The sequence below is a fragment of the Trematomus bernacchii genome, unplaced genomic scaffold (genome assembly GCF_902827165.1).
Source record: "Trematomus bernacchii unplaced genomic scaffold, fTreBer1.1, whole genome shotgun sequence".
Lineage (NCBI taxonomy): Eukaryota > Metazoa > Chordata > Actinopteri > Perciformes > Nototheniidae > Trematomus > Trematomus bernacchii.
Window position 1 is genome coordinate 12,223,054 of NW_022987720.1, and position 27,712 is coordinate 12,250,765.

Below are 27,712 nucleotides of genomic sequence, written 5' to 3' on the forward strand. Positions count from 1 at the left end.
CACACTACTTGAACTCCTCATGAGCTCCTCGCTATGGAGCCTCTGGATGGCGCTGCTGAGTCACGTTGTGCCGGGGAGGAGGAGTAGAGGGCTGTGTGCGGGCCGGGCCGGGGAGAGCCAGCTGGTTGAATATGTCGTGAACAGTCTCCCTAGTCTCCCTGCACTCAACTGATAACTGGATTGAGCTTTAACTCGGACGCTCTTGTTTGAGCTATTGCGATGGAGTAAGACTGCAAAAGAGGAAACGAGGAATAACCGACTAAAGAAAAAAGGATGTAACAAACCGACAACCAGAATGCAAAGTGGAACAAAAGAGACTTCTTGTTGTTATCCGCCTCCGTGCCCGAGTTCAGCGGACTGAACTAACCAGCAGCTAAACCGGCTAACGTTAGCTGAGTTAACGCTAGCTACATTACGGGTAAAACAAGCTTTAAAATCGTTTATTTTTTATTACAAATGTGAATAAAACCCCTGCACTCGGCAGGTTACAGTTAACATTGCAACAGGATGATCGCCAGCGACACACAGTTGACTTAAGTTGACATGTTAACAAGCTAACTAACGCTAGCTTCAGGTTGCCTGGACAAATAGCTAGCCACTAGTTAATGTTAGCAAGCTACTGGATCTACTTTTATTATATTTAATGCGAGCCAACGCAAGCTTACAAACTTCGTTTCTCTTGCTAGATGAGTAACACTGCTTTTGTCTTTCATCCCGGATACAGACGGACTTTATAAAGTGGATTCCTTTCTGTGTTTACAGTTTCGAGCATCCTTGTTTGCCTGTTTGTGAGTGAATCTCATTGACTTGCTCGCCATGGCAGCAGTGGTTAGCTACTCCCCACCATGGTGGGTGAACATCATACACAGACTTCCTCATTTCAACTTCCTGTTCGAGCAAACAAGCAGTGACTTCCGACCAGAAGACTGGACATATCAACAGGTAACACAAAAATACCTCTCTGACCCCTCTGTTTCATATCAAATGACCCTGTGATTCCCAGACATCCCATAGATGCATACAACTAGTGTTTGTTTCAGTGTAGAGTTCACTGTCCACTTCCTGGAACAGGATTATAAGGTGAATGTGGTTGTGTTGATACTTTTAGATCTGCAGCCTTACATATATCAGTATTTTCTCAGTGACAGGTGACCTGTTCGCACCTGTTCCCTCTTTTCACCTTTTGATCCATGTCACCATCTGTGTGTAGCTGTTATAGCCACGTCTTGACCTTTGCCAGACACAAACCAGCTGTCTTTATAAAGTGTAATCCAAGCCACCTAAACTGTCATATTCTTTATATTTAATCTATGTATAACCATAACCTGTATTTGTTATGGCAAATGAAAGGCAGTTAGACTTTTCCCCTTAACTACTCTACATGTCTGAACTATAGAAGTTCAACTGGTAGCAATGGTTTATAAGTAGACTGCCCAACCTAATGAACAGCTAAGACTGGGGGAGGGCACAGCAGCATATTTTTCACAAGATAAATATGAAAGAGAATCCTTAAATTTGGGTCAAGAGGTACTTTCCTTTCATATGGCAGTCATAGTTTTAAAGGATGTTTAGCACTTCATGTCTCCACATGAATGCAGATTGCTTTCTGCTACTCCTCAGTCGATGTGCAGGTTATGCCTCTCAGAAGTGATGGACACAAACAAAAACACTAACCCTGACCCTGTTACCTTTGACCCACATGATGCAGTGAAATTACTGCATACATCCTGTTTGAAAGAAAAAGAATCACTGATTGTGTCAGATGGCACAGCGTTAATACGGATTACCTGTTTGGTTTAACATTAACGAATAAATCCTACAATCCTTCAAATCCCCCTAAGAAATGCTGTGCAAACTGTTAATTAACTCTTTAGTTCATTTAAACTGTTTATTTTGCCATGGGCACGATAAATAGTTAAGTCTAACATCGTAAAATTATTAAAAATGGTCTTTAATTCATTTAATAATGGACTTTGTTTATGCTGCTCATTTTTCAAAAATGCATCACTAATGCTTTTGTGCGGTTGTGGTTTTTAAAAGGCTCTGAGAGATTGGGTAATGAGGGCAGAGGGAATACATGGAGATAGAGGGTAATTTTCTAACCAAGTAAAAAACAATTGGCAGACATGGGTGTAAGACATAAGAGAATGGCGTGGGTCCATCTTACAGTGGGAGTAGAAGTGATTCAGAAAATGCAGAAGTGAATCATGGTTCCTGAAAAATGGGAAGACATGTTCCAGACATGCAACAGTGTAATGTTACAGCGTACACAGACATTCATGTGAAAAAAAAATGAGAAAAAAAATAGGAATACAATACTTGTTCATTTGACTTTGTGTTGGTGTTAGATTTTTGCTGTCTTATATCTTAAATTAATCCATGGTTTAGTGGCAAAGCTGGCCCCTATTTCTAACAAAGGGAACATGTTAGGGAGTGTTGAGTTTTACTGAAAAGGTCATCATTGTACCATGATCTTACAGTTGTTATTGCCCAGCTCTGCGCTATGATGGGAGCCTCTTCCTGTTAGCATACAGGAAGTGGTTATTGGCTGGATAATGGCTGCAGCTGTGTGTTCTTGGCGCTTAGTGTGTAACAGCTAGAATTTCAACGTAAACAACATACATCTTAAAAGGATATTCAGTGGAAACATATACAGGTAAAACAGCTGTCGGAGTAGAATTATATCACTTCCCTTACACCGTTAGCACCACAAGAAGAGAAAAAATAGGTCATGATTAGACTAGCTTACTAAACTATTATTATAACCTTACTGTGATGACAGGCTGCTCATTATCGACGATGCAATGCTCTCACTCTGGCTTCAGGGGGAGTGTTGAATTGTCAACTGTCAGTGGTGCTCAATGTAGGACTCTTTTATCATGATGCCACCTGGGGTGCCTTTTGCATTGGCACCCTTACCACACACACATCAGAAGCTTGTGTGTTTTAGTCTTGTCCTTATAGTTCTGTAATATTATGTTATTCTGTGTCTGTGTGTTTTAGTCCTTTGATATTTATTATTTTTCTTATGGTTATGATGATTGGATTGCCCTCTGCCAAACTCCAGAAAGTGTAGCTGCTGCAATGATACAGCTAATTGGGTCATAACAAGCTCAACTAAACACACAGGTGATCATTTTAACTCCTGGATTAACTCACTGAGTCCTGTTTTATTTAGCTGTGCAGAGCAACATACAGCAGCCAAGTCTGCCAATGATGTACCTGATTATCCAGTCTATCACCTGTTCACAGTCAATACTAAACAGGGTTGATTTAAAGGAATAGTTTCACCAAATATTGTGTTGTCAAGACTGTGATTTGAGGCTTCAATTGTTCTGAGATTGAGTTCACTCAGTGCCATGAAACAGACAGACAACCACAGCATCAGGGCGTGTCAGCCACTGTGATGCATCGTTGAGAAAACTGAACAAAAAGATCAACCCTGAGTAAAACAAAAGTGGCAGGATGGAAATTGGCCCCAGCCGTGAATCCTCAGGAGCACACAGTGAACACAGAAGCCCTCTGTCTGACCTATATACTGTAGGAAGTGCTGCTGTTGGCAGAGAAGTTTCAGTTTGATTGTAAATGGCTCTTTCGCTGGCTTTGACATTATGCCATTGTATCATGTTGATAGCTGTAATATGCAGCATAGATTACACGTTGTGTCTTGTGGAGGTTTTCAGATTTTCAAGTATTGAGCTTTCAATTTGTCTTTCATTTTGAAAGCTTTGTCACTAAGCTATTTCATTAAATAGAGGGCTTTTTTTTCATTTGAATGAAAGTGATACGTCCTACTGTATTTACTGTATTACTTAATCAGCAGGCAAACACTTTTCTTCCATCACAGTGAAAAATTAACCTGTAAGAGATTTTAAAGGGGCCCTATTATGCTTTTTGGGATTTCCCCTCATGTAGTAATCGTTTTTTGCGCATATAAATGGTCTGCAAAGGCTCAAATCCCAAAGTTCCCTATTGAAGTTACATAGTGACATCACTATTTAGCACTCAAACACATAGGCGATAGGCTAAAGGGCGGGACATCTCAAGCGGATGACCAATTACATCAGCCAGCCAGCTTACAAATCAGAGCAGACTGGGATCTGGTTTCAGACAGAGGGGTGAAAAGAGGTGCTGCAGCCCAGGCAGTATGAGAAAAATAAGGCACTTTTTGAACATTAGAGCATGGAAACCTTTCACAGTAGAGCATGAGCATAATCGGCCCCTTTAATCTTTGAATATATCATGCAGTAAAAAAAGGCAATGCATTTGATAGGTTATTGTTGTTCTTCAGTGCTACTTTGTGGTGTTTCTCTGTGGGAAACTTCTGAAGCCTATTATTCCAACTGTTATTGATGTGAGAGTGGTTTTAAAGCAATAACCCCATCCCTCTCTCCACCAGTCTATCCTGCTACTGGGAGGAGTGGCGCTCGCCTGTCTGGCCCTGGACCTCGTGTTCCTGCTCATCTATTCCATTTGTTTGTGCTGTCGGCGGAAAAAAAACGAGGGTCAGCCCAGCGCAGACTGCTGCTGCACTGCCTGGTGTGTCATCATCGCAACACTCGTCTGCAGGTGAGTCAAAACACAATCAGAGTGGTAAGCATTCAGTCCCTGTTTCCAGACCCACAAGCATGTCCTTATCTTTTAATACAGGAGCATGCTTCCTTTTATCCTGAAGAATGTTCCAGAACAACCTCAGGAGAGTTTCAACCATTCATCGATTTGTAAATAAGTAATAAAATGTCAATGTGAATCATTAACCACGAAAAACTCAACATTTTGCTCATTCCCTTCTATATCATTTGTTCAATACTTTTTTTGGCAATGACAGTTCACCACAGACATTGATCCCAGGTCAATTTAATGGAATGCTACTTTTGAGGTAAATGGTGTGTGAACTGTACCATATGGACATGCTTTCTATCCATGAACACTGCATTTCTTTCCCGTTTTCCTCTTTCTGTTGATGGGCCACTGGAGAGCCATCACGGTTGATTCAGAGTGGCACAAAGAGCTTGGGGACCTGATGAGTACAGGAACTGCATTACAATCACGGTATCTGTGTGTGGGCCACGCGCAAATGTGTTTTTGTGAAAGGAATATCTGCAGAAAATCCTACATTTCTTTTTAGTTTTGTCACTAGAGTCAGAGTCCATCCCTGCACGCCTGTTAGCAATAATGGGATTGCCCTATTTTCTTTGTGTGTGTTTTCGTAGCTATTTTGAAGTGTTTTTTTAAGTATAACCGGAAGTTTCCACTAGTCCATCATCACAGCAGAGAGGTTTGTTTTGTCTGACACTGCTCCTGTTCACCTTTTTTACACTGCGGAGTGTGAGAGGAAGAGATTAGGAAGCGGGGAAAGCCCATTGATTCACTGAGGGCTGCCGGCTGAACACCATTAGATTTAGATCCGAGTGATTCGCTTATCATCATCTTACTTGATCAAATCCACTCCGGCATAGTACTGGGGTTAGCAAAAAGGCCAAAAGCTGCAACACAGGAAGAGATATCAGTTCTCGCTTTAAATCACTTTTTAGGGTATATAAATTGAGTTTATTTCTTGTCACTGACATTTACAAAGACATTTTGCAAATTGTACACACACACATTTTCTGAATATTTTATAGTTTTTTTTGTCGTTCTACCTATAGAAACTGTTTCTCATGCAGTTGCTGGATCTGTTTTCCTGCAACCTGAGGCCTGTCTGTGCAAATGAGAGCTGATCTCCTGCCTCAGTACAGCCTTTGTCAGGCCAAGTGTGAAGTTTTGGGGCATAGCTGGTCCATTCCTCCGTGTTTCCATGGTTCCGTAAAGGAGTCTTTTTGCTGGAGCTGAAAGGGGCCCGTTGACCGGGGTCTGAGCCGAGGGGGTTAATGTGGAGTTCACACGCCTCTCTGCCTGCCTGGCTGTCCCCCTCTCTCTCTCTCTCGCTGTCTCTTCTCTGGGTTCTTTTTTAGATAATCCCTCCTCCTCACCACCCCTGTCTCCCCACCCTTCCTTTTGTCTCCCCTCAGCGCTGGCATTGCTGTCGGTTTCTATGGGAACGGCGAGACTTGTGATGGAGTGAACCGGCTGACGTATTCCCTGCGCCATGCTAACCGCACAATCACCGGCGTGGAGAAGCTGGTAAGACTCGGGGCACAAATTATACCAAAGTGTTTAATAATTCATCGTCCTGCTGCCATGAGCATCGCTCGTTCCCCCTCCCACCAGAGACCCCTTTACTTCAGGAATCACAATCACAATCAGAAACAGGTTTATTGCCCAGCAGTAACACAAACAAGGAATTTGCCTTGGTGTTTATAAAAAAGTATATAATAAAAAAAAGGCTATTGTAACATTCAAATATAGAGCAATATTAACATGGAATAAAGATATACCAAAAAACTACTTACAGTATAATAAGACAACATATTCATAAAAATAAAATAGTATAAAATAAAAAAATGTGCAGTATTGGTATGAAAAGTGGAAAGCTGTGCAGATATTGAAAGGGGTATCTTTGTGAAGGTTGTGCAGGACTGACAGTATTATTATTATTCAACTCTATCATGACCTTGTTTTTATATTCTGGCTCCAGGTTTATGACAGCACATCCTCATTGAACCAGACGGTAGAGTACAATCTGCAGCAGCTCGAAGGCCAGTATGCGCAGCATGCCGACTACCTGTCCATCATCCAAAAGCTGCAGGGCCAGCTGGACGAGCTGGTCAAACAGATGGTGGAGATCCCCTTCTGGGAAAACCCCAACATCTCCCTGGAGGAGCTGGCTGTCAATATTGAGCTGTACGACTGGTACAGGTAAGACTCTGATGGTGCGGTCCAAGCAACCATTGAAACAAAGAGTGCCATACAGAATCATGAAACACATTATATATGCAGCCCCTGCTGATGCTGCAGAGCAGGGAGTGGCAGCAGCAGGCAACAACAGACCATGATTCTACATCTCTTTATAACACTTTCAATACAGATACACACTCTTTCAGTAATTCACTGTGAATTGTGAATACTCTGCTGACGCTCATCTCTGAGTTCACATATCGTCAAAAAGTCACTTCCCTGGCTAGACAGTGCAGATGAAGCCGCTCGCATGTCTCTGAATATAAATCTCTGAGGGAATTAGGAAGCAGAGGCAGGCCCAGACAACAAGGGATTAATTGAAGTTGTTCAGCATATCATCATGCAGCGTACATACCAACAGCCTCAAACCTGCGTTGAGTTTGGTGCTAAATATTGAAGAGTTTGTAATCTCTCTGGGCTGCATTGAGTTTTCTAACATGTATGCCTAATATTTAAATATGCAAGTGGCTTAAGAAATGGAGTCACAACATGAATTCAAAGCAGAAAGGATGAGATGCATATTGTAAATACAAATGCAGGGGTTGCAAAGTCACTATTTTTGGTTAGAAACATCGAGCTAATTGTTTATAGAATAAGTATTTTTTCTTTGGTGGGTTTTAACAAAATTGTGCTCTAAGGGTAAAGCGTATTTGTTTTCATTAGGAAAGGCTTTGCGGTGCTGCTCTTGGCCGTTTGTATTTACTGACATGTGTCCCCACAGGTGGCTGGGCTACATAGGCCTGCTACTGTTCGACATCCTCATCTGCCTCCTGGTGCTGTTTGGCCTCATTCGAAACTCCAAGGGAACGCTTATAGGGTGAGTCTCATCACAAGATCATGGCCACAAGAGCACTTAAGCGAAAATGGGGCTGCCCTGGGAAATTATTGTAGCTGTTGTCACAGATTTAGTGGCAATTATTGTACATGAAGCTTTCAACTGATCAAGGCCACATTGTCATTACAGTTTAGTCAGGATGAATCAATGTCCTCTGAAATATCAGCACTGTCACAGTTCATTTAACATAAGGACCCTGATATCCTCAGTGTGTGGGTGACCGATAACGTCACTTTATGAGACACTTAGATATACTGGTTTGTCCTTACTGTTTTATGTTCATTAGAGCAGCTGTAGAAAGTCTTATTTGCTTTTTATAGGCACTGCCAGAGAAAATAAAACCTCTTAGTGTTTGCCCAGTTTTCCCTTTAAGGGCACTTAAAGACTTAAAGGCAACTGTCTAATCAAACAATTCATTTTTACACAGTAAGTTACACAATACTTGGAGTTAATACATTAAAGCCATATATTTGTATTGCTTAATTTAATATGGTTCAGTCTGTTACTGTGATTCAATGAGTAGTTTGTTCTTGTTTCCCCATTGAACAGTCTTTGCTAAAGGGCTTCCACATCCAGATTCAGTCGTATTTCATTTAAAGGTGCCCTAGTATGCTTTTTGGGGTTTTCCCTTTCCTGTAGTTATATAGGTTTTTGTTCATGTAAATGATATGCCAAGGCTAAAATCTTAGAGTTCCTTCCAGAGGGAGTTTCTCCCCCCCCCCACCCGCCTGACACGCCTCCATCGGGCGTAACATAGTGACATTACTATGTAACACTCATGCTTCTATTGGCTAGCGCTCCAACACATTTTACGTGATAGGCTAATGGACGGGACCTCTCTCAGCAGTTGACCAATCCCAACAGAGCCGGCCAGCTAACCAATCAGAGCAGACTGGCCTCTGGTTTCTGACGGAGGGTGAAAAGAGGTGCTGCATGTCAATGTAGAGGCACAAAATACAAATATGAAACCTGAACATGAGCAAAATATGGCACCTTTAATAAAAGATTCAAACTGTTATGTCAGCCTGTTGATGGACCTTCTTTCTGTACGAGTGTGGCTCTTTCATTTGGTCTTTCCGTAGTATATCCTTTCTTCATCACAATGATTGGAGATGAGATTAGTGTATTGTGATTTAATAAAAAAGGTTTAATTCTAATGTACCAACTTAATTAGCCTTAACACGTTTACTGCCACACTGTATTAGTTGTTGTAGTACACATAATAGTATTGCAGTAGCACTACAGGTTAAACAACCCCCCCCCCCCCCTCCTCTTGCTCTCTGCAGGGTGTGCTTCTTTGGTGTCGTGGCTCTGGTGATCAGCTGGCTCTCCCTCGGGCTGGAGGTGGCTGTCTCTGCGGTAAGTGACTCCACCAGAGCATGATCCTTTTTTCTTGGTAGAGCAGCGCAGTTCATTACCTTTAATTGGATAACAATGTTCTTTTGTGTGCTAAACCAAGGACTACTTAATTTGGCCTTGTAAGGAATTGTATTTCCCTTAATCTGTAAAGTTGAGGAGTTAAGATGATGATTAAATTGGACACAGTGACAAAAAAAAAACGAAAACATTTGTGTGATGTTATGCAATGCTGTAACCTCGTCGTAAACATAACCTTAAATATCACAATCTGGCATGTTTTGAGATTAAAAAAAAACGGTTGAATTACCATGTTAAATCTACATCTACCCCTTCTCCCTTTTTAAAAAAAATCGATCAATATGTATGTGTTGTACATTTCAAATGTTTAACTGCTGCATGCAAGAAGTATCCTACTTGACTGAAACACATCACACGTCTGAGCTACATACTTCACATAATTCTGCAAAGTGAAACATCCGAGTGAAATAACATTAAGTTAAATATTTTTCTGTTTGTTCACAACCACATAGGACCCAATAACAAACACAGAGTATTCAATAACTACAGAATGCTTTCACTCATTCAGTGAGAAATGCCCATTGGTCAATGATCAATTTTGATTTGTGATCAACATTGAAAGGAAACTAATTGGGATTAGCATTGTCAGCAATATATTGCAGCTATTGTCACAGAATAACCCAAAGCAGCTGCTTTATGGAGGACTGAATCTACTGTATTGATGCTGGGTCCTCAGCTGGAGTCCGCCTGTCCCAATGTCAACATGTTTTTAAAGCAGCAATGAACAACTCCCATGTTCCACCAAACAGGAGTGCATGTAGTGTAGTACTGTTGGTAAGCAGGGAAAATGTCACTACAACTTCCTCTTATTCACTGTCTTTATTCTTCTGTTTTTTTTCCTAGACCTCCAGTGACTTCTGTGTTGCTCCTGACGTATTTGTGACCAAAGTGGCAGACCAGTATGGAGTCATCAATAAAGGTATGGACGAATCACAAGTGTCACTAAAACTACAGGGATTACCATGTTGTGTTAAGTTGTTTTTCTCATACAACTCTGTGAAATGGTGAATATTAGTCATCTCAAATTGTGAAGGACGCCTGCATTGTTTGTCCCCTCCCCCTTCCTGGTTTGAATGCTCCGATTATTGTGCAGCAGTGAGGCGGCATTGTTCTAAAGAGTAGGTCAGGGTCTTGTCCATAAAATGACTCCCCTAACATCTGCGGCAAGGTCAAGAGGGCGATGAGTTGCCTTTTATAAGCCGTCCAGAAGCCTCTCTAGTACTTCTCCTTGTAGTAATTGCCCAATCTGTCTCTTGATGGGATGCGTGTTAGGGAAAAAATGATAGAGCCTCAGGTTTGTGTGTGTGTGTGTGTGTGTGACGGAGATAAGAGCAGTAGAGGAGAGGATCAGGGAGCCAATATGTTTCCTGCATCCCTCTCCAGTCCTTGATAATAAAATGAGAAGATGGTGCTTAGAAATGAAAACACCAGGGACTTCCTGTCTACTTGATGTGCTTTTTTTCTCTGCTCTGCTTCACTTCTTGTTTAGTTTTTTCTGCTCTCTTCTCTAAAATATGGAGATTGCTGCATACACAAACCAAGCTGCTGGTTAGTCAAGGCAGGAATCAGAGCATCAGCTGTACATTGTGTGATTTCCTCTGAACCATGAGCAACCAGCCTTCTCTATTCTGTATTATGCTGCAGATATGGAGCTGTATTCTGCCTCAGGGCTGATTCATGCAGTATGGGACTCTTCTGTTCTATTTCCCCCCCTGTAGCACATGTTAACTATTCAGCCGTTGACAGAAACTATTTATATCAGGACGATTGAATTTTTTTTATAATAATTCCTGTCATTTTGCAAATTGCAAAAAGAAAGTACACAAACTCAAGAGGTTTTATTTGCTTTTACTTATCAGTTACTCTTAATTTTCTTAAATAAAGATACATCTTACTCGTGGTTTTATATTTTTGCTTCACAGCTCATACCTTCTTGTTATTTCACCAAACAAATCTCTGGATATCTCAACGTATTTTATGACTACAGTGCATTTATTGCGCTCCTCCACTGGATAGCTGTTATATTTTCTCGTACAGCCCTCATTGTTTTTTTCTATTCTTTTGCTTTCTCTTCATTGCGCAATATTTTCAGACCCATGGTCTCAATCCAGATGGAAAGTGAGAGTTCATCTGTGCAATGTATCATGTTGCAGCCTGTATCACTCTGGTCTGATAGGATCAGTTCGGTCTACATTAGGTAGATAACGTTTTGCAAGCTTGGAAAACACAAAACAGCTGGAAAACAAACCACTTTGAGAGCAACTTTACTGAAGCTATATGTAGGCTGCACAATAGGATAAAATAAGCCATAACATTGTTGAGAATCGCAATATAATAATATGACTTCCAATAAATAAACTTATATTAAAGTGTACTTTCGTCTGCCTTTCTGTTACTTTAGTATACAGCTCAAATACAACAAAATTCTTGTTGACTTAAAGAAATAAGAGGAAATTACTTCAAACATTCTTTTAGTGAAAACATTGAGCACAAAGGGAACAAATGAAAGTGCAGTTTTCAATTGCAACTGGAAGGTCACCAGTTCAAGTCCCGGCAAGACCAAGTGCTACCGAGGTGTCCCTGAGCAAGGCACCGTCCCCTACACTGCTCCCCGGGCGCCGTACATAATAATGGCAGCCCACTGCTCCTAACACTATGACGGGTCAAATGCAGAGAAACTGTTTTGTTACTAGTACCTGTACTATGTAATGACAATACAAGTTCAAAAATAAAAGATTGTTACCCTCATACAAGTAGCCAAATAGATCCCAGAGTGCAATATATCAAAGTCTTTAGCAATATGCTAATCGGTACAGTCGACATGATGATGACAACGTTTTAAAAATATATATCTATCCAATGAGAAAGCGTGTTACCTTAGCCCGAGGCTGCTACTCACTGATAATCAGTCTTGATTGTAAAACAATCTTACTACTGTATTACTGTATTACTGTAGCATTATTCTAATGTTCCACCACTGAGTTACTTTCAGAACAGATTGTTCATTTTCTGCTACAGTACATGGAACAGTGGCAAAACCAGTAACAGAATTATATTCACTTGTTTCTTGAAACTTTTTTAGCCATATTTGAGTCTTCTTTCTGCCCACTGCATACTGACAGCCAGGATTTATAAGTGATAAGTACAAGAATGTCAGGCTTTCCATCCATTACCATAAGTCAGATTCTAAGAAACCTTCTCTTCCTGATATGTATGTGTGTGGGCGTATTGGTGGTTGAAGCCTGCTTGAAATACACTTCTCCTACCGGAAATCCTCCTCATCAGTTCACTCAACTGTGTGGGAATGAAGCTCCTGACTCAGCAGTGAGCGCGCACGTCACTCCATGTGCTCGCTCGGCGCTGGTGTTCTCACAGCTTGTATTTGTGGATGTAGCTGTTGCTTTTGAGTCACTTAGGAGTTCTCATCCACTCCTACTCACTGCTGTGACTTTGGAACTGGAGTGGGTTGTTATAGCCTGTGAAAGTCCAAAATATTAATTACAGTCTGCTTAGTTTCACTGTGAACTATGAACAGAATGCAAGTTTGGTCATGTTGTAGTTTTAACAATAACTCAAAGGGTACCTGAGCTTTTCTATGACTTTGTGTTCTTTTGTTGGGTAAGTGTTGCCGCGTCATCGGAGAAAACACATTAATTCATACTTTTCCACCATGTGAACCTTATTATTTTTGGAAAATTGCCCCCCAGTGCTTAGGATTAGCTCAGCAGGAGCGCAGTTACAGAAGCAGACAAGCTCTACGAAGCTAGCAAACAAAATACCACGACTCTTTATCGGCCTGTTACCTGGCTGTTGGCCTCTCTCCCAGAACAAAACAGTGGTGGCTGAAGCAGCGACTCAGCAAAGAAATATCAAACACATTAAATGCAGATATCAGAATCCAAATACATAACTACGTTTGAATTATTGATATAAGAATGAGCAGCTATGATTGAATATAATAAAAAAGACACTGTTCTTATTGTAGTCCTAACACAGTGTGGAAGAATCTCTGCCAAGCCCCTGTCAGTTTTTATAAATAGTCAAATAGAATATTGCTGCAACTACCATAATTGTTATTATTATCGATCAATCTGCCAATTATTTGCCCCATTTACATTATTATTTCTCTGATCAATAAAATGACAGACGATTTCAGAATTTCCTTTCTTGAAATCATATCTCTTACCGGTTCAATGTTACATGACTAACAGTCCATAACACAATCATGTTATAGCTTGACACACACAGGTGTTTGATTCCAATATCAGTGTTTGGGATTTTATGAAAATAAAACAGGTTTTTGTATTTCCTCAAACATAGTTAGGCATTTTAGTGAGAAATCTGTATTAATCTTATAATAAATAACCATAACGAGCAGAAAATGAATCGACAACTTATTTTTGCAGTATCGTTAATGAACATTCTTGTTCATCTTTCAGCCCTGTGTGTGAATGTTTGTGGCTCTGCTGACATATTCTGTTCCTGCTGTCCTCTATATTCACAGATATCCTGATGCATTACCTTAGTTGCAGTTTGGAAAAAACCAACCCCTTCCAGCAGGTTTGTTGCATATATTACATTTGTTTCTAGAGTTTTTAACATCTTAAACCAAATCATTTACCCTTCAGATGATTACCCAAATACATGTTGTCCTATTATTTTACTAGCTCAACGTACATGTGATACTCAAATCTCAGCAGATATATATTATAGACTTTTATCTCTTCATGATGTATGAGATTGAATTTGTGAGAATTCTAGTGGGCAAAATTAGCCCCTCCCATTGCCTCAAAAAATGTTCTCCATGTAATAGTACAATACTTTCCATTCTGCCTGCAGCAGGACAAGCTGTGTGTGGTGTGTGTGTGTGTGTGTGTGTGTGTGTGTGTGTGTGTGTGTGTGTGTGTGTGTGTGTGTGTGTGTGTGTGTGTGTGTGTGTGTGTGTGTGTGTGTGTGTGTGTGTGTGTGTGTGTGTGTGTGTGTGTGTGTGTGTGTGTGTGTGGTGTGTGTGTGTGTGTGTGTGGTGTGTGTGTGTGTGTGTGTGTGTGTGTGTGTGTGTGTGTGTGTGTGTGTGTGTGTGTGTGTGTGTGTGTGTGTGTGTGTGTGTGTTGTGTGTGTGTGTGTGTGTGTGTGTGTGTGTGTGTGTGTGTGTGTGTGTGTGTGTGTGTGTGTGTGTGTGTGTGTGTGTGTGTGTGTGTGTGTGTGTGTGTGTGTGTGTGTGTGTGTGTTTGCACTAGCATCGGAGAATGTGTGTTAGAAGCTAGGGAAGAAAAGTGGCACTTTTACTGTGTATCTATAGTCTGCACTAATGGGCTAGCTTTCATTTCATTTTGCAAACTGCATGAATAACTCAAAACGTTTGAGTGCTGCTGAGGTCTGGCCTGCTATTGTTAGAGTGTAAAGAAAAGGAAGCTATATATACAGTATGTAAGCCTTTCAGCTCACATCTATAAACTATCAGCCTCTACTAAATCTCCACGTGACTTCACACTGAAAGCTCTTGCTAATGTTTAAAATAATGGAATTAGTTTTGAGATGTGCCGGGCTGATACCGTATTCTTCATTTCAGAAGCTCTCTGGGAGCCACAAAGCGTTAGTGGAGATGCAGGACGACGTGTCCGAGCTGCTGCGCTCTGCCACCAGAGAGTACAAACAGACTCAGGTACGTTACCAGCCCCAACACTACACTGTTCACTGGACATGCCAAATTACAACATTACCACATTCAAATGTCTGTCCCATGGCAAACGGATCAGGGTTATAATGTTTCATTTTAAATTGGAAAAGATAAAATACAAGGAGTATTTCATCCTTCAAATGTTCCCTTGTGTTACCTAGAACTCTTCAAGACTTTGTTTTCCTCGGATGCCTCCTTGGTGAAAAGAGAATTAGAGTAAATCATTGATGAATGGAGGTTTAACAGCAGCAAAACTATTCCTGAGTCTCATTGGTTTAGTGTTTGCTAAGTACTTCCCATACACATTCAACCCACTTTCGTCACTACCATTGTTTCGGGCAGGGGGGGGGGGGATTGTGAAACTCCCTCTGAAGGGAACTATGTGATTTTACCATTAACCATTAACATGCACATCAACCTTTATAACACACTACAGGAACAGGAAAACCCAAAAAAGGATTTATATGTAAAAAAGAATAAATATATACAAATGTTAAAATTGTTCATTTTACTAAGCAATATATTTCATTCCAAAATAAATGCTACATCACATGGTAGCTGTTTCCATACACAGTCCCGTCCGCCCCCCACCTTATCCGGGCTGTTTGTGATGACTAATGGCAGTGAATGGGACTGACCTGCAGAGAAGTGCACCTGTCCATAAAGACCTGCTGACGGCCCACCTGGGACCTGCATTATGTCCATTTAGCTGCATTAGGCTTTCACCGGCCCTTGTCAATACATCGCTGTGGTATTGTCCAGTGCCGGTCCTTACACTGTGTTGACATAGGCACAAATGGGAGCTGACATTGGGAATACAGAGGGGCATATTTCACTTCACATAGCCACACAGGGAAATGTGCTGAGGTCGTGGAAATGTTTATATCAGGCTATTATCGGACGTATTTTCTGTCGGAGCTGCACGAAGAAGGGGAGTAGTCCATTAAAATGTATCATAAATTAAAATCAGCTTTCTCAGCTAGAGCTGCTGTTGTATATTGATGAAAGACACTGATGTGTAGAATGCATAATCAGGGATTAATCAATGTTAAAAATTGGTTATTTTGGCAACTGTAAGCGTTTACTTACAAGCAGGAAACTACGACTTAGCAGTTTTCCAATGTAGACAATGATAATTAAATGCATTTTATTATTTTTTCCAATGTATTTTATGGTCGTTTGTGGGATCCAAGAATACTCAGGTTCTAATGTTTGATTTTCAAATTGAGTTTCTGTTTTTTCCTCTTTCATTTCCAGCGAGATTTAGAAGAGATCCAGGGGATCCTGAACACCACGGAGATCAGCCTTCATCAGCTCACCGCTCTGGTGGACTGTCGCAGCCTGCACATGGTGAGCAGGGAGGAGGACACTTACAAACGGAAACATGCTTACTGTAGGGTTGCTCCATGTCTATTTAAAAAAGGGCCCAGCGATGTGATCTGTTGCGACGTCTTCACAGTGCAGTCTACAAAGCAACCTCTCTTTTAATGCTTGTGCAGCTGAATACACCTGTCACGATTAATAACATTTGCTCTCCTGAATGCGAGTTCTTGTCCAATTGATGCTGGCTTTGTACTCTTTATGAAGCTTGCTGAATGACAAGTACTTGGCTATCGCTTCGCTTGGGAGGATTGTCCCTCAGCTGCGTCCAAATTCCAAGTGCACACGTGCAAGAGCAGCACTTTCTCTCTGCTTTCTGCTCAGCCTTCTCTGCTTAACATCCAGCCGCCAGAGCTTATTATTTCATGAAAATAAGAGTATCTCCAGGAGAATACCAAATGTGTTACTGCCGTGCTGTGCATACAGGATGAAGATTTGTACTCATGATATTATGGGGTGTGTGGGGTTCTTTTCAAACCTAGATCGAAATGCACTGCGTGTAGGCCAATAGTGAGCTCATTGCTTTGACCTAGTTTTAAATGAGAAATCACAGCAGATGCATTCCTAAAAACAGCTCTTCAATCTGGTTTTACTCTATTTCATTTCTTAGTGGTTTCTCAAATGTCTTTAGATGTTTGAATGCAGCCTCTGATGTTATTATACCTGCCATAATACAAGTGGTGTCTCCCCCTCTTCTTGCAGGACTTTGTCCAGGCCATGACGGGACTGTGCTACGACGGACTGGAAGGCCTCATCTACCTCGTGCTCTTCTCCTTCATCACTGCCCTCATGTTCAGCTCCATTGTTTGCAGTGTGCCTCACACCTGGCACAGCAAGAGGTGAGACATCCATTGCATATAAAGCCATCCACTCGTAACCACATAGGAACCAGTGCAAAGCTTTTAAGCTCCTCTGCAGCCCTGTGTATACACTGAGAAATAATTTAGGAGGAAAAGCCTATCAATTAATTATGGTTTCATGGCAGTTTTCTCGTACTTGTTTTTACACACATGGGAGTGAAGCTACGAAGTCAGGATTGATTGACACGATTATTGTGTGTGTTAGGCTTTGTTTACCACTAGTTTGTCTATAAGGCTACATCCTCAAATAGATTGCTTCCTGCATAATTGTGCCGAGTTGGCCTAAATCTATCACAACCACCGCGTGAGCTGGTGTCTTCTCCTCCAGCCGAGGGGTGAAATCATCCTGATGTCTTCGTCATATCAGCGGCAGATAAGGTTTGCAGGATGGCTCAGGGGAAAGTGGTTTTCCAAGCTGTCAGCTCAGCTGCACTCATAATGAAGTGATCCCTCCTAACAATCAGAGGCATGTTGATCAGTTTGATCTCAGCTGGGGCTTCCTGTTATAAACCAAAGGATTACACGCCGCCAGTGTGTTTTCTCAGTGGTCCCCACTAAGCTTTTACTGTTTAATGATGCAAGATTACTAAATGATATAAACCCTCCTGGAGTTGGGTGAGAATGTATAATGTTTCTAGGATTGGTATTCGATATTTATACTCTGTAAGTTACTCTCAGGTTAATAGATGTATTGAAAACTGCCCTGAATTACTATCTATGATCTCATGTGTTAGCTATGCAGGGGTAATGCCTAAGGGATGAACACTAGAGGGAGACAGGCTCCATGACAACGCTATCATTGTTGCTCTGTTTTGACATGTTTAGTGCATTGTTGTTATTTAGCTTCACAACTGGGATCACTTTCTCTCTGCAGGAAGGAGGCCGCTGCTTTTTTTTTTTTAAAACCACACGAACAAATGCATTTATTGTCCTGATGCAAATAAGGGCCGTTACATTTTCCTGCATAAACTTGAACCAATTACATAAGGCTATTTTTACCGCCTTTGTGTATCCCCATTGAGGTCAGTGGGAAACAGCATCTCTGCTTCACACAGCAGAGAGAAGTCACCGTGTGTTTTCTGTGCAGCCATGAAAGTGAAACAAAATGTGAGAATAATCACAAATGTGACCATGTGGCACTTTTAGACTTCTTTTGTTATCAGTCAGCCAGCACACAGGGTCCCTCTGGTGGTGGTAAGGTTGCAGTGCAGCGTGATGCTTAGGTCTGCAACTGCGACTATTTTCATTATCAATCTGAATAGTAAAAAACATATTTTCCAGTTCCTCAAAATCCAAAGTGATATCTTTAAAAGTCTTGTTTTGTTAGACCAAGACCTAAAGATATTAACATTATAGTATATTAATAATAATAATAATAATAGATTACATTTGTATAGCGCCTGTCAAGGGACCCAAGGCCGCTTTACATGGTGAACAAACAAACAAAAGGGGTAAATAATAAAGTAACAATTGAATAAAGAGCAGTAGGAGTGGAAGCAGGGGGACTGTGATGGGTTAGGGGTCAAAGGCCATGGTGAGCAGGTGAGTTTTTAATGATGACTTGAAGATGTCCAGGGAAGCAGAGAAAAGTTGTGATAATACATGTTTTAAAGGATAAATCATTATAAGATAAGACTTTATTTATCCCGAAGGAAATTGTTGTGCCAGAGTTTCAAGAATACAATAAACACAGCAGCATAATAATAAAACTGTACACTGTCAAAAGAGCAATTCCATATCTACAGGAAACAGACGGTCGCATAATTAATGTAAATATTAACAGTATTTAGTAGTGCAAAGAAATGTCGTGGCAGATACGTAATTGCACGTTATTATAGAACATTATTATTAATAATAATAATATTGCACATGTTATATAGCAGAGAGTGTTTTGTAATGATGGGAATGGTATTTATATTGCACATAGTGGGGGTGTGGAAGTTCTCAGTTCCCTTTACTGAAGGGTGAAGAGTTATAGAGTTTGATGACCACTGGGAGCAAAGACTTCCTGTGGTGGTCTTCGGTGGTCTCAGTCTACAGCTGAAAGTGCTAGTATTATAGTTGTATTTGTCAGTTCTTTTACTTATCCATTGGTTGACCGAAGGACTTCTGTTGATTGCAGGGACGACGATGACAGTGAGGATGAGTCTCTGAGCCACGGGGGGCGGCAGAACCACGACAACCTGTACCGGGTCCACATGCCCAGCCTGTACAGCTGTGGCAGCAGCTACGGCAGCGAGACCTCCATCCCTGCCGCAGCCCACACCGTCAGCAACGCACCTGTCACCGAGTACATGTGAGTCACCGTGCAGCAAACCACTGTGAACTGAGGGAAAACCGGAAGTGGTAGAGAATGTATTTTCACAACCAAGCCAGGTGGCAGATATTAGATATGTCAGGAGTCCGGTTTTATGTTCCCTGAGAGTCAGGCAGTGGACCGCAGATGCAGCTGTTGCTCTCCAGCTGTGAAGCCTGTGAAACTCAAACTCATGAGTGTTCAGTGTTGGGGGAAACTGGGGGAGGGGATCCTGTCGTTTCTGTGTTTGTAAGGCCTTGGTATGCTGGAAAGTGACGTGGAGAGTTGCATGTGTGCAGTATATGGTTTCATATCTTTAAAGCAGTGTGTAGGGGTTTATGCTCTTCTCAGCTCGCTGTGTTTGATCCCACTGTGTGTTTAACTCAACAGGGCTCAGAACGCCAACTTCCAGAACTCTCGCTGTGAGAACACGCCGCTGATTGGACGAGAGTCTCCTCCGCCCACGGTAAGTTTAGCATTTCCTCTAAAAAAACAAAAATTACAGAAACACCTACGGAACATATATCTCAAGTCTCTGCTGAAACTGTAGAACCACCTTCTAGGCATTTGGCAGTATCTCTTGAGGGGCTGACAATTACAACTTGTTGAAGAAAATGATATGAATTCATATTCATATATAATGATGAAGCTAAAATCAGGAAGTTAACAATGAAATAAGAGCGTTCCTGTGTGCCTTTCCATCACATCTAAAGAAATTAGAAAACCATACAAATAAACCCAAAGACACGTACAAAAAGACGCGTTGTGAAACACTTTTTACAGTCGTCATGTTGATTTTCTTTTTCACTGTGATGGGAACTTTTTTCAACAGCAGAAATGCAGAGAAGGGAAAGAAGATTGCAAACTTTCATGCATAAGAACATATTTTCTTAACTCCTCCTCCTCACTCACTATATTCCCTTATTGACACTCGCAGGACAGCAGGTTCCTCTCTTGTTCACTTGCTCTTATACTCTTTTATTCAATGAGTGTGAAAGCCGACAACAAACCATGTACAAGTCCAGATTGTTCAAATCAAATGAGGAAAAGATCTGCCTCCTACAGAAACTAAATTGAGTCCGTCACTCCAGACAAAACACAGGTTTAGTTCCTCAAAAGCTTTGTGGCACCGAGGGTAAGTTGCTGCGCTCCAAACGCCCAAATAAAAAACACACTATACCCGGACCTTTTTTATGAATAGGGGTGCAAAACAAGAACATCATTTGTGTCAAACTGCCACCTGACATGAAATGTATCTTGGATAGCGATGTTTTCTGTCTTTTATTTGATACAAGTTGGGCGGGGGGGGGGGAATAAAGAATCCTGCACACTGTCACTTGACCTCATTTTATGAATTTAAGACCTTAGACACATTCGTGAAAACAAACAGCAGCACCATACATACAAAGATGACCGGCTCTCACCGAGGACAAAGAGCTCTTGAGTCATGTTTGTATTTACATTGAAAAGATCATTTGCAGAATTATAGGAAAGTCTTGCGGGCATCCTCTGATTGGCAGATTCTTTCCCGGGTGAGAGCCAATAGCTTGAATGTCAATGTTGCTGTTGTTTGTCTATATCTCCCTGGAGGTCTGTATAAACACCAATGATCGATCGGATGTGGAGTCTAAAGTTTGCTTTTGGTCATACGCGCACGTCTCTAGGACTTCTTGCTGTGTGTTTTCTGAAATTGTGTACCACTTTGACCATGTTAGGAACACACCTCAGTGACTCCCTCCTGCTCCCCCCAGCCTGAACCTCTAGCAGAACCCCCCCCCACCCTCCCTGGTGTCCGTGTGTCTGCCTGGACCTAGACGCTGCTCTGTGTATCTACTCTATACTCTCTTCTTGTCGTTTTTTTTTTTTTTTTTTTCCTGCGAATCCATCCAGTTGTATTTGACTGCCGCGGACAGTAACAGCGGTCAGAGCTGGCAGTTAAAGCCTTCGGAGAGTTCAAGATCCTTTTGGTAACCTCATCTGCTACAGTGTGCTAACAGGTACAAAATAAGCCCTGCCTCCTCCCCCCCCTGCTGGCCTGTTCCTCCTCTGTACCACCTCCCAAACTCCCGGCTCACCCTCTGTTCAGGTCCCACCTGGGCTGCTGGACCCCCCCCCCCTTCCCCCATTCCACCCTCTGTCCTGACTCTTGCGTGTCTCACCTAAGTTGTGTCCTGTGGCCCTGGGCTGCATGTGTCCCTCCCCCCCGCACCACAGATGTATTGGGAGGAACATGTGAAGCTTTATCGGCCCTGAGGTTCACCGAGTCAAACTCTCTGGATCTGCTTTGTCTCGATTCTCGGTTTGGAGGGGGGACCCGGGGGCTAAGGGAAGAATATTTCTCACTTTTATTTAAAATAACTAAGGCTTCTGTTATTGGGTGTGCAGCACAGAGAAAATACCACATGACGGTCCCAACTTTGTTTAGTATGACCTCGTATATTTTTTAGCAGACGTCTTATTTTCTGGACTTTTATTCACTTCCACTGCATTTTGTCGTATAGACAAATCTGTCAGCTGATTTTATATGTCATGCAAAAAAGGCTGACTGCTGCTTTCAAATATCGAGTTTTGACTTTTAAAACAAGGCATTAAACCTGGCTTTGAGAAACTGGGATGGACAGCTTTCACTATTTTCTTACATTTTATAGATCTAAAATAAATCCATAAAAGCACAAATTAGATGAAAAAAGCAACAGGCATTTGTTCTTCTTTTATTTGACATATAAGGCTTTACATTTAATTAAAACTGAATCTGTAATGAAAATAATCTTTAGTTTCTGCCTTAGAAATTGTGCAATTGTATTTAACATCCAAGTAAGTCACTTTTTATGGAGCTCATGTTGGTGCAAACACTGAAGGCTAATCAAAAGAAAATAGAAGTCAAAGAAGTGTTTCCACACGAGTTTGAGATGCAGCCTTTCTGTGCTTGTATCGCCTGCATCCAAAATAAGCATGGGTGCATCCTAAATGTATACGAATGTGCACGACAGTTAAAAGCAAAATAATTACAACTAGAATATGTGTATGATGTCCTCGTCCACTGTAGCTGTGATGTTCTCTCTCTGTTTGAACTATTTAACATCCCTTTAGATTCCAGCAGTCTGGGGTAACTAGTGGAAGGTAACTCGAGTCTCTGATCTGTGGAATCATGTTGTTCTGTTATATTTTCCATCACTATATTTGTATGACCCTCACTTGCTTTTTGATGTTTTATTCACCAGAGGGTAATACTTTGTCTGAACAAGATACTGAATCACTTTGCTTTGCTCAGATATTTCTTTCTTAAAACCTTTTCTTTTTTTAAAGCTACAGACCCAGAATCAGCCCTTCTCTAACAGGGCTGAAATAGAGGGGTATGAGGCATGGCTAGAATGGGTGATCTGTTTGGTATTTTGAGCAAAACACTTCATAGACATGTTTTTTATACCTTTAGACCTATAATATGCCTACAAATAGTATAATAGGAGACCTTTAAAAGAAGGGATATTTAACATTTTTCTAATACTTGCAAGTCATTATTCAACTATAAAGAGCAAAATCATAATTCTCGTTTTGCGTGTGTCATGTTCTCTTTTTCATCCACAGTACACCTCCAGCATGCGGGCCAAGTACCTGGCCCACGGCCGCCCGGACCCCAACAGCCGCCCGGACCCCAACAGCCGCCCGGACCCCAACAGTCTCCCAGACCCCAATAGTCGCCCTGAACCCAGCATTCGCCCGGACCCCAACACTCGCCCGGACCCTAGCAACAGTCGCCCGGACCCCAGCACCCGCCCAGAACCAAACAGTCGCCCAGACCGCAACAGCCGCCGGGACCCAAACAGCCGCCGGGACCCCAACAGCCGCCGGGACCCCAACAGCCCCCGGGACCCCAACAGCCCCCCACCCGCACACTAAACCACAGTGGACCCCTCCTGTCCGCAGCACTGACGTCTCTCCTGTGTCCTTCACTCATTTCAGTCCCTCCTCCCCCTCCCGTTCCCTCCTCCATTTCACTTGAATTTAAACGGAAAAACCACGTGTGCTTTTTTGCTGGTGTGTTGGAGCAAAATCACAGAATGCACAGAATCTTCATCGGTGCTGGGAATCCATCTGCAGCTCTCAATGTGATGGAGCCAGGGCCGAATTTTACACTCCAACTTTCTTTTTTTACACATGAATGCACCACGACATGCACAGTGTCACATCTAACACGGAGTGCAGTGTTGAGGACTCTGGAAGTGCTCATTAGACTAACACTGATTACTACTGGTTGTTGTTGTTTTTGTAAAGTACTGTACTGCACTCTCTCAGAAAGAGTAAGAAAATGCCTTCACATAAATACAGGAGGAATACGTGAAGTGTAAACATTCATTCTCACATAGATAAAACTGTAAAATAGATACATTTCATATCGCAACATCTCATATTTCTGCTAATGGGATTTAAATTGCAAGTCTGCTTAAGATTTGCAATATCCTCCAGTTATAGCCTCTGATACTGTATATATTACACATGTCGATTGACCTTCTTTTAGCATTTTAGGTTAAATCCGATATCTGGGACCAGTTTTTCCTGCAGCACGTCTTACAGGTCTGAAATGGAATTTTTTGCGTCTCGGGACAATATTTCCTGTGGCATTTTTTTATTTTGAAATACATTGATGAGCCACTATTCTACAGCGATGACTGTAACCTGTGAAGCTGTGAACTCAGCTCGACTCTCAGAGGATTTGAGAAGGACAAAGATGAGCTGTTTGGTTGAAATGCAGCTGTTTGAAGAAAAGAGTCTCAATAGGAGGACCATGCTCATCCAAAAAAGAAGAAATGGGAGAAACCATGATGAGTTTGACAAAGAAGTTTTTTTTTACTACTGGAAGCAGATTTTTGTTTTTACAGACGATGGTGAAGCAGAGGACATTACTCCAGACTTTACGGTAATTCACCTCTTCACCAGACTGCTTGTTATTCTCTCCACGTTGCTGTTAAGTCGTAAAGCCTCATCTCCCTGAACAGAAGCAGGAATTGTCCACACATCCATGACTGTGCAGCATTGATCATCTCCACCAAAATGAGTCAGAAGTTCCTCTCACAAGAATCTTAATTCAAGTTCACGTGACAATATGCATATCACAGTTTCTTAGAGAATTTCAGAGAGAAACCTTTTTTTGCATTCACAAATGTGTTTTAGCATTTATAACAAAAGTAGATACGAGTGAGTGGATGCTGTGAAGGGATCATGATTACCCTGCTCTCTATAAACCAGAAATGGTCAAAGGAAACCTGCTGACTTCCGGTTGAAGCGTGACGATCCTTCAAATGCGGAGAGAGATGTTTTTACTTCTTCTGCTTCAACTTGCTTCTCTTAGATGTGCGCTGTGACCAGTACAACAGGTGATTTTTTTCTGAGACTGCCAAGAAGTAAAGCACAACTCTTTCATTATCTGAATATCTTTTTAAATGTCTTAACTCGAGGCCACTCTGTAAAGTTGACTTTTTCAATCATTTATGCTCTGTAAATGCGTTATTACACTGATGCAATCTTTCTGTCTTTGGTAGTAGTCATATTCTCTTTGTTGTTTGTAATGCAAGGCGGTTGTTCAGATTATAAACATTTACAAAATGATGAAAAAAAAGTGGTTAACATTTACATTTTTAAAACAGCTTATTCCACATTTTCTATTTGCCTTTAGTGTTTTTTTATTTCATAGAATCTCTAGAAAGCACAATGTGTTGCTTCTTTAATGTGAATACGGTAAATAGGTTTAACATTTTCTTTGAGTTTTTTTTTCTGGAAAGAAATCACTGTAGATGTAACCTTTTTTCTTTTTTACTTCATTTTTGCAATCTCTAAATTGTGTACATGTTAAACCTGTGGTTATATTGAGCTTAAATGCTGTGTTTTGAAATTAAACAAATGTTAACTGTAGTGCCCTGCTCCATGGATTTCCTTTTTCATTGCATTCAAACACTTCTGCATCCTGACAGGAAACAGACACTAGGGAGCAGCACAACTTCACTGCAGCTCTGGGGTCTCCCATCTACTTTCACAGGGCACTGGTCGTTTGTCAACACTCCCTGTATCATGTGTGGAAACAAAAAAGTAAAACACATCGCTTTAATAGTAAGAGATAAACATGTGAAGCAATACAACACCATTTTATTTTCTATTAGAATTATAAAAGTTTGTAAAGTATTTTTGATGTTGCCTTTAGTCAGTTTATTTAGTCGGTAAAAAGAAGTGGACCAAGTATTGAACCTTGTGGTACTCCGGTGCTTAAGTCTAGAGCTGGAGAGAGTTCATTATTGACGATAACATGCTGACGCCTACCAGTGAGGTATGATTCAATCCAACTGAGTGTTAATGGAGTGCAGTTAAAAGCTGACAGTTTGGACAGAAGGACCTTATGATTGACTGTATCAAAAGCTTTGCGTAGATCCAAGAATACTGCACCAACAACACCTCCTTCCTTTGTCAACCATTGCTTTGACCTTTTCTATAAAAAAGCAGTTGGCTGTTTTGGAGGAATAATTTGCCCCGAAGCCAAACTGCATGGGATGAAGTTGAAATTGACTATTGTTTAAGAAGGAGACAAGCTGTTCTGACACCCACTTCTCAGCCACCTTGGATACTACAGGTAAGATGCTAATTGGGCGGTAGTTGTTGATGTTCAGAGGGTCACCTGACTTAAAAATGGGGGTTACAATTGCAGTCTTCCAGGCACTTGGGAATGTCCCATGTAATACAGATGAATTGATAATTTGGGTAAGAGGGCAGACTAGGTAATCTTGCAATGATTTAAGCATTGCAGAATCCATAGCGTATGTGTCCTTAGCTGTTGAAGTTTTAAGAGACAGCAAGCCTTATATTGAATATCCTGCATAACTACTAATGACATCAGGGGGGGGTAGTGTGCGGGAGGGAAACTCCTTCTGGAGGAAGCTTTGGGATTTGAGCCTTTGCAGACCATTTACATGCACAAAAAAACAATATAACACACTACAGGAAAGGGGAAACCCAAACTGAGATTAAACAGTGAAACCTGCTGGAAACTGTGGTCACAACAACAACAAAAAGGTAATGTATAAATTATTTAAGTAAATATACAAAATTATGTAAATCTTTGCTTTCATGGTATTTCTCCAGATGATATGTGCATGTTGGAATTTGTTTCCTCTGCAGCGCAGCGACAGATGACTTTGAGAGGAGCAGAAAGGCAGTCTGTGCTTGTGACCTCTGGGCCGACAGCAGGCGGGGGGGCAGTGTCAGCGCCGGGCCACCAGCCTGCTTCATCAACTTCCTCCATCCCGCCCGCCAGCTGCTGTCGCCCCAAACACACAGACTAATGTGGAAGTCTGGGGGTTTAAATGGATTAGAAAAAATATAGAGGAAGTGTGCTTTCTTTTTCCTAAAAACAAACCGTTTTATCTTAAGAATCTTACCATATTTGGACCAGGCTTTACCATACATTTGATATTCAACGTGGCAGAAACTACAATTGCAGCAACATTTTTGCAGTAAATACAATACCGTTCTTTGATTTTTTCAAGAATATTCTCTTAAAAATGGAATATAAAGATTCCATCATGTCCCATGCTGTTTATCGTGGGGCCGACCTAAACAAAGCAGTAAACAAACAAAGCGTGATGGAGGCAGAGAGGCTTTTTCAACCCATCCCTGACATGCAAATGAAATTTCACACGGTCTCACTGTTGAGGAAATTGAATTACCCTGCTTGTTGCTGGACTGAAGGAATGCATCACTAATGCTTTGAGGTGAGGAGCTGAATGAAGAGGGGGGAGGAAGGGGGTGCCTCTGAACCCCCCAACCCCCCCTCCCCACAGACACTTCCTGAGTCCGGCTGGGCCCTCTGCCATCTTTTCTTCAATGCCAGGCAGCTGCAGTGCGGCCAGGAGGCACACGAGAGTTAAAGCGGCACAAGGCAAGACTTCCATTAAAAATGCACCCTGTAAATGATCCTAAATCATTTTATCGAACCATGCGGGTCCTTTCTCTTGTCCAGTGGAAATTCTGGTTAGGGAAATATTTTCTATTCCCACAAAAAGTGATGTAACTGAGTATAAATCTGTGGTTTGCATGTTTTTTGTCAAACAATACAAATGATGTCTACAGTAAATGACTGGCTGACATTTTTCCAAAGCACATCCCATAAATATTTAGATGTCTTTCTGACTAGACTCCATTCATTTGATATGGTAGCGAAATGATAGAGGACTTTAGGGTGCTTTTATGTTTAAATTACACAGTGGAGAGTGTTTTGGAAAGCCTTCTCATCGATATGTGTTAACTATGTTCATTTAGGTTGTTAAACCCTTGGGTTCCTAACCTATCAGGTCCCTCTGAAGGGCCACATGACACATCTGAGAGGTTGTGTAGTGAAGAAAAAAAGT

At 41.5% G+C, this 27,712-nt stretch overlaps 1 protein-coding gene across 2 annotated transcripts; it reads left to right on the top strand.

The window, feature by feature from the left end:
• Window positions 1-86: 86 nt before the first annotated feature.
• On the top strand, window positions 87-25,229 carry ttyh3a (tweety family member 3a). 2 transcript variants are annotated; one of them, XM_034142917.1, is made up of 15 exons: window positions 87-418; window positions 725-942; window positions 4,400-4,569; window positions 6,012-6,123; window positions 6,578-6,798; window positions 7,559-7,654; window positions 8,959-9,031; window positions 9,953-10,028; window positions 13,614-13,669; window positions 14,679-14,771; window positions 16,044-16,136; window positions 16,869-17,005; window positions 19,149-19,322; window positions 19,713-19,788; window positions 22,908-25,229. In XM_034142917.1, exons 2-15 carry the CDS (start codon window positions 817-819, stop codon window positions 23,217-23,219), a joined length of 1,815 nt encoding a protein of 604 aa, XP_033998808.1. In that variant the 5' UTR covers window positions 87-418; window positions 725-816; the 3' UTR covers window positions 23,220-25,229. The 2 variants fall into 2 exon arrangements, with proteins under 2 accessions (XP_033998808.1, XP_033998807.1); XM_034142916.1 differs by having other exon boundaries at window positions 763-942.
• The last annotated feature ends 2,483 nt before the right edge of the window (window positions 25,230-27,712 follow it).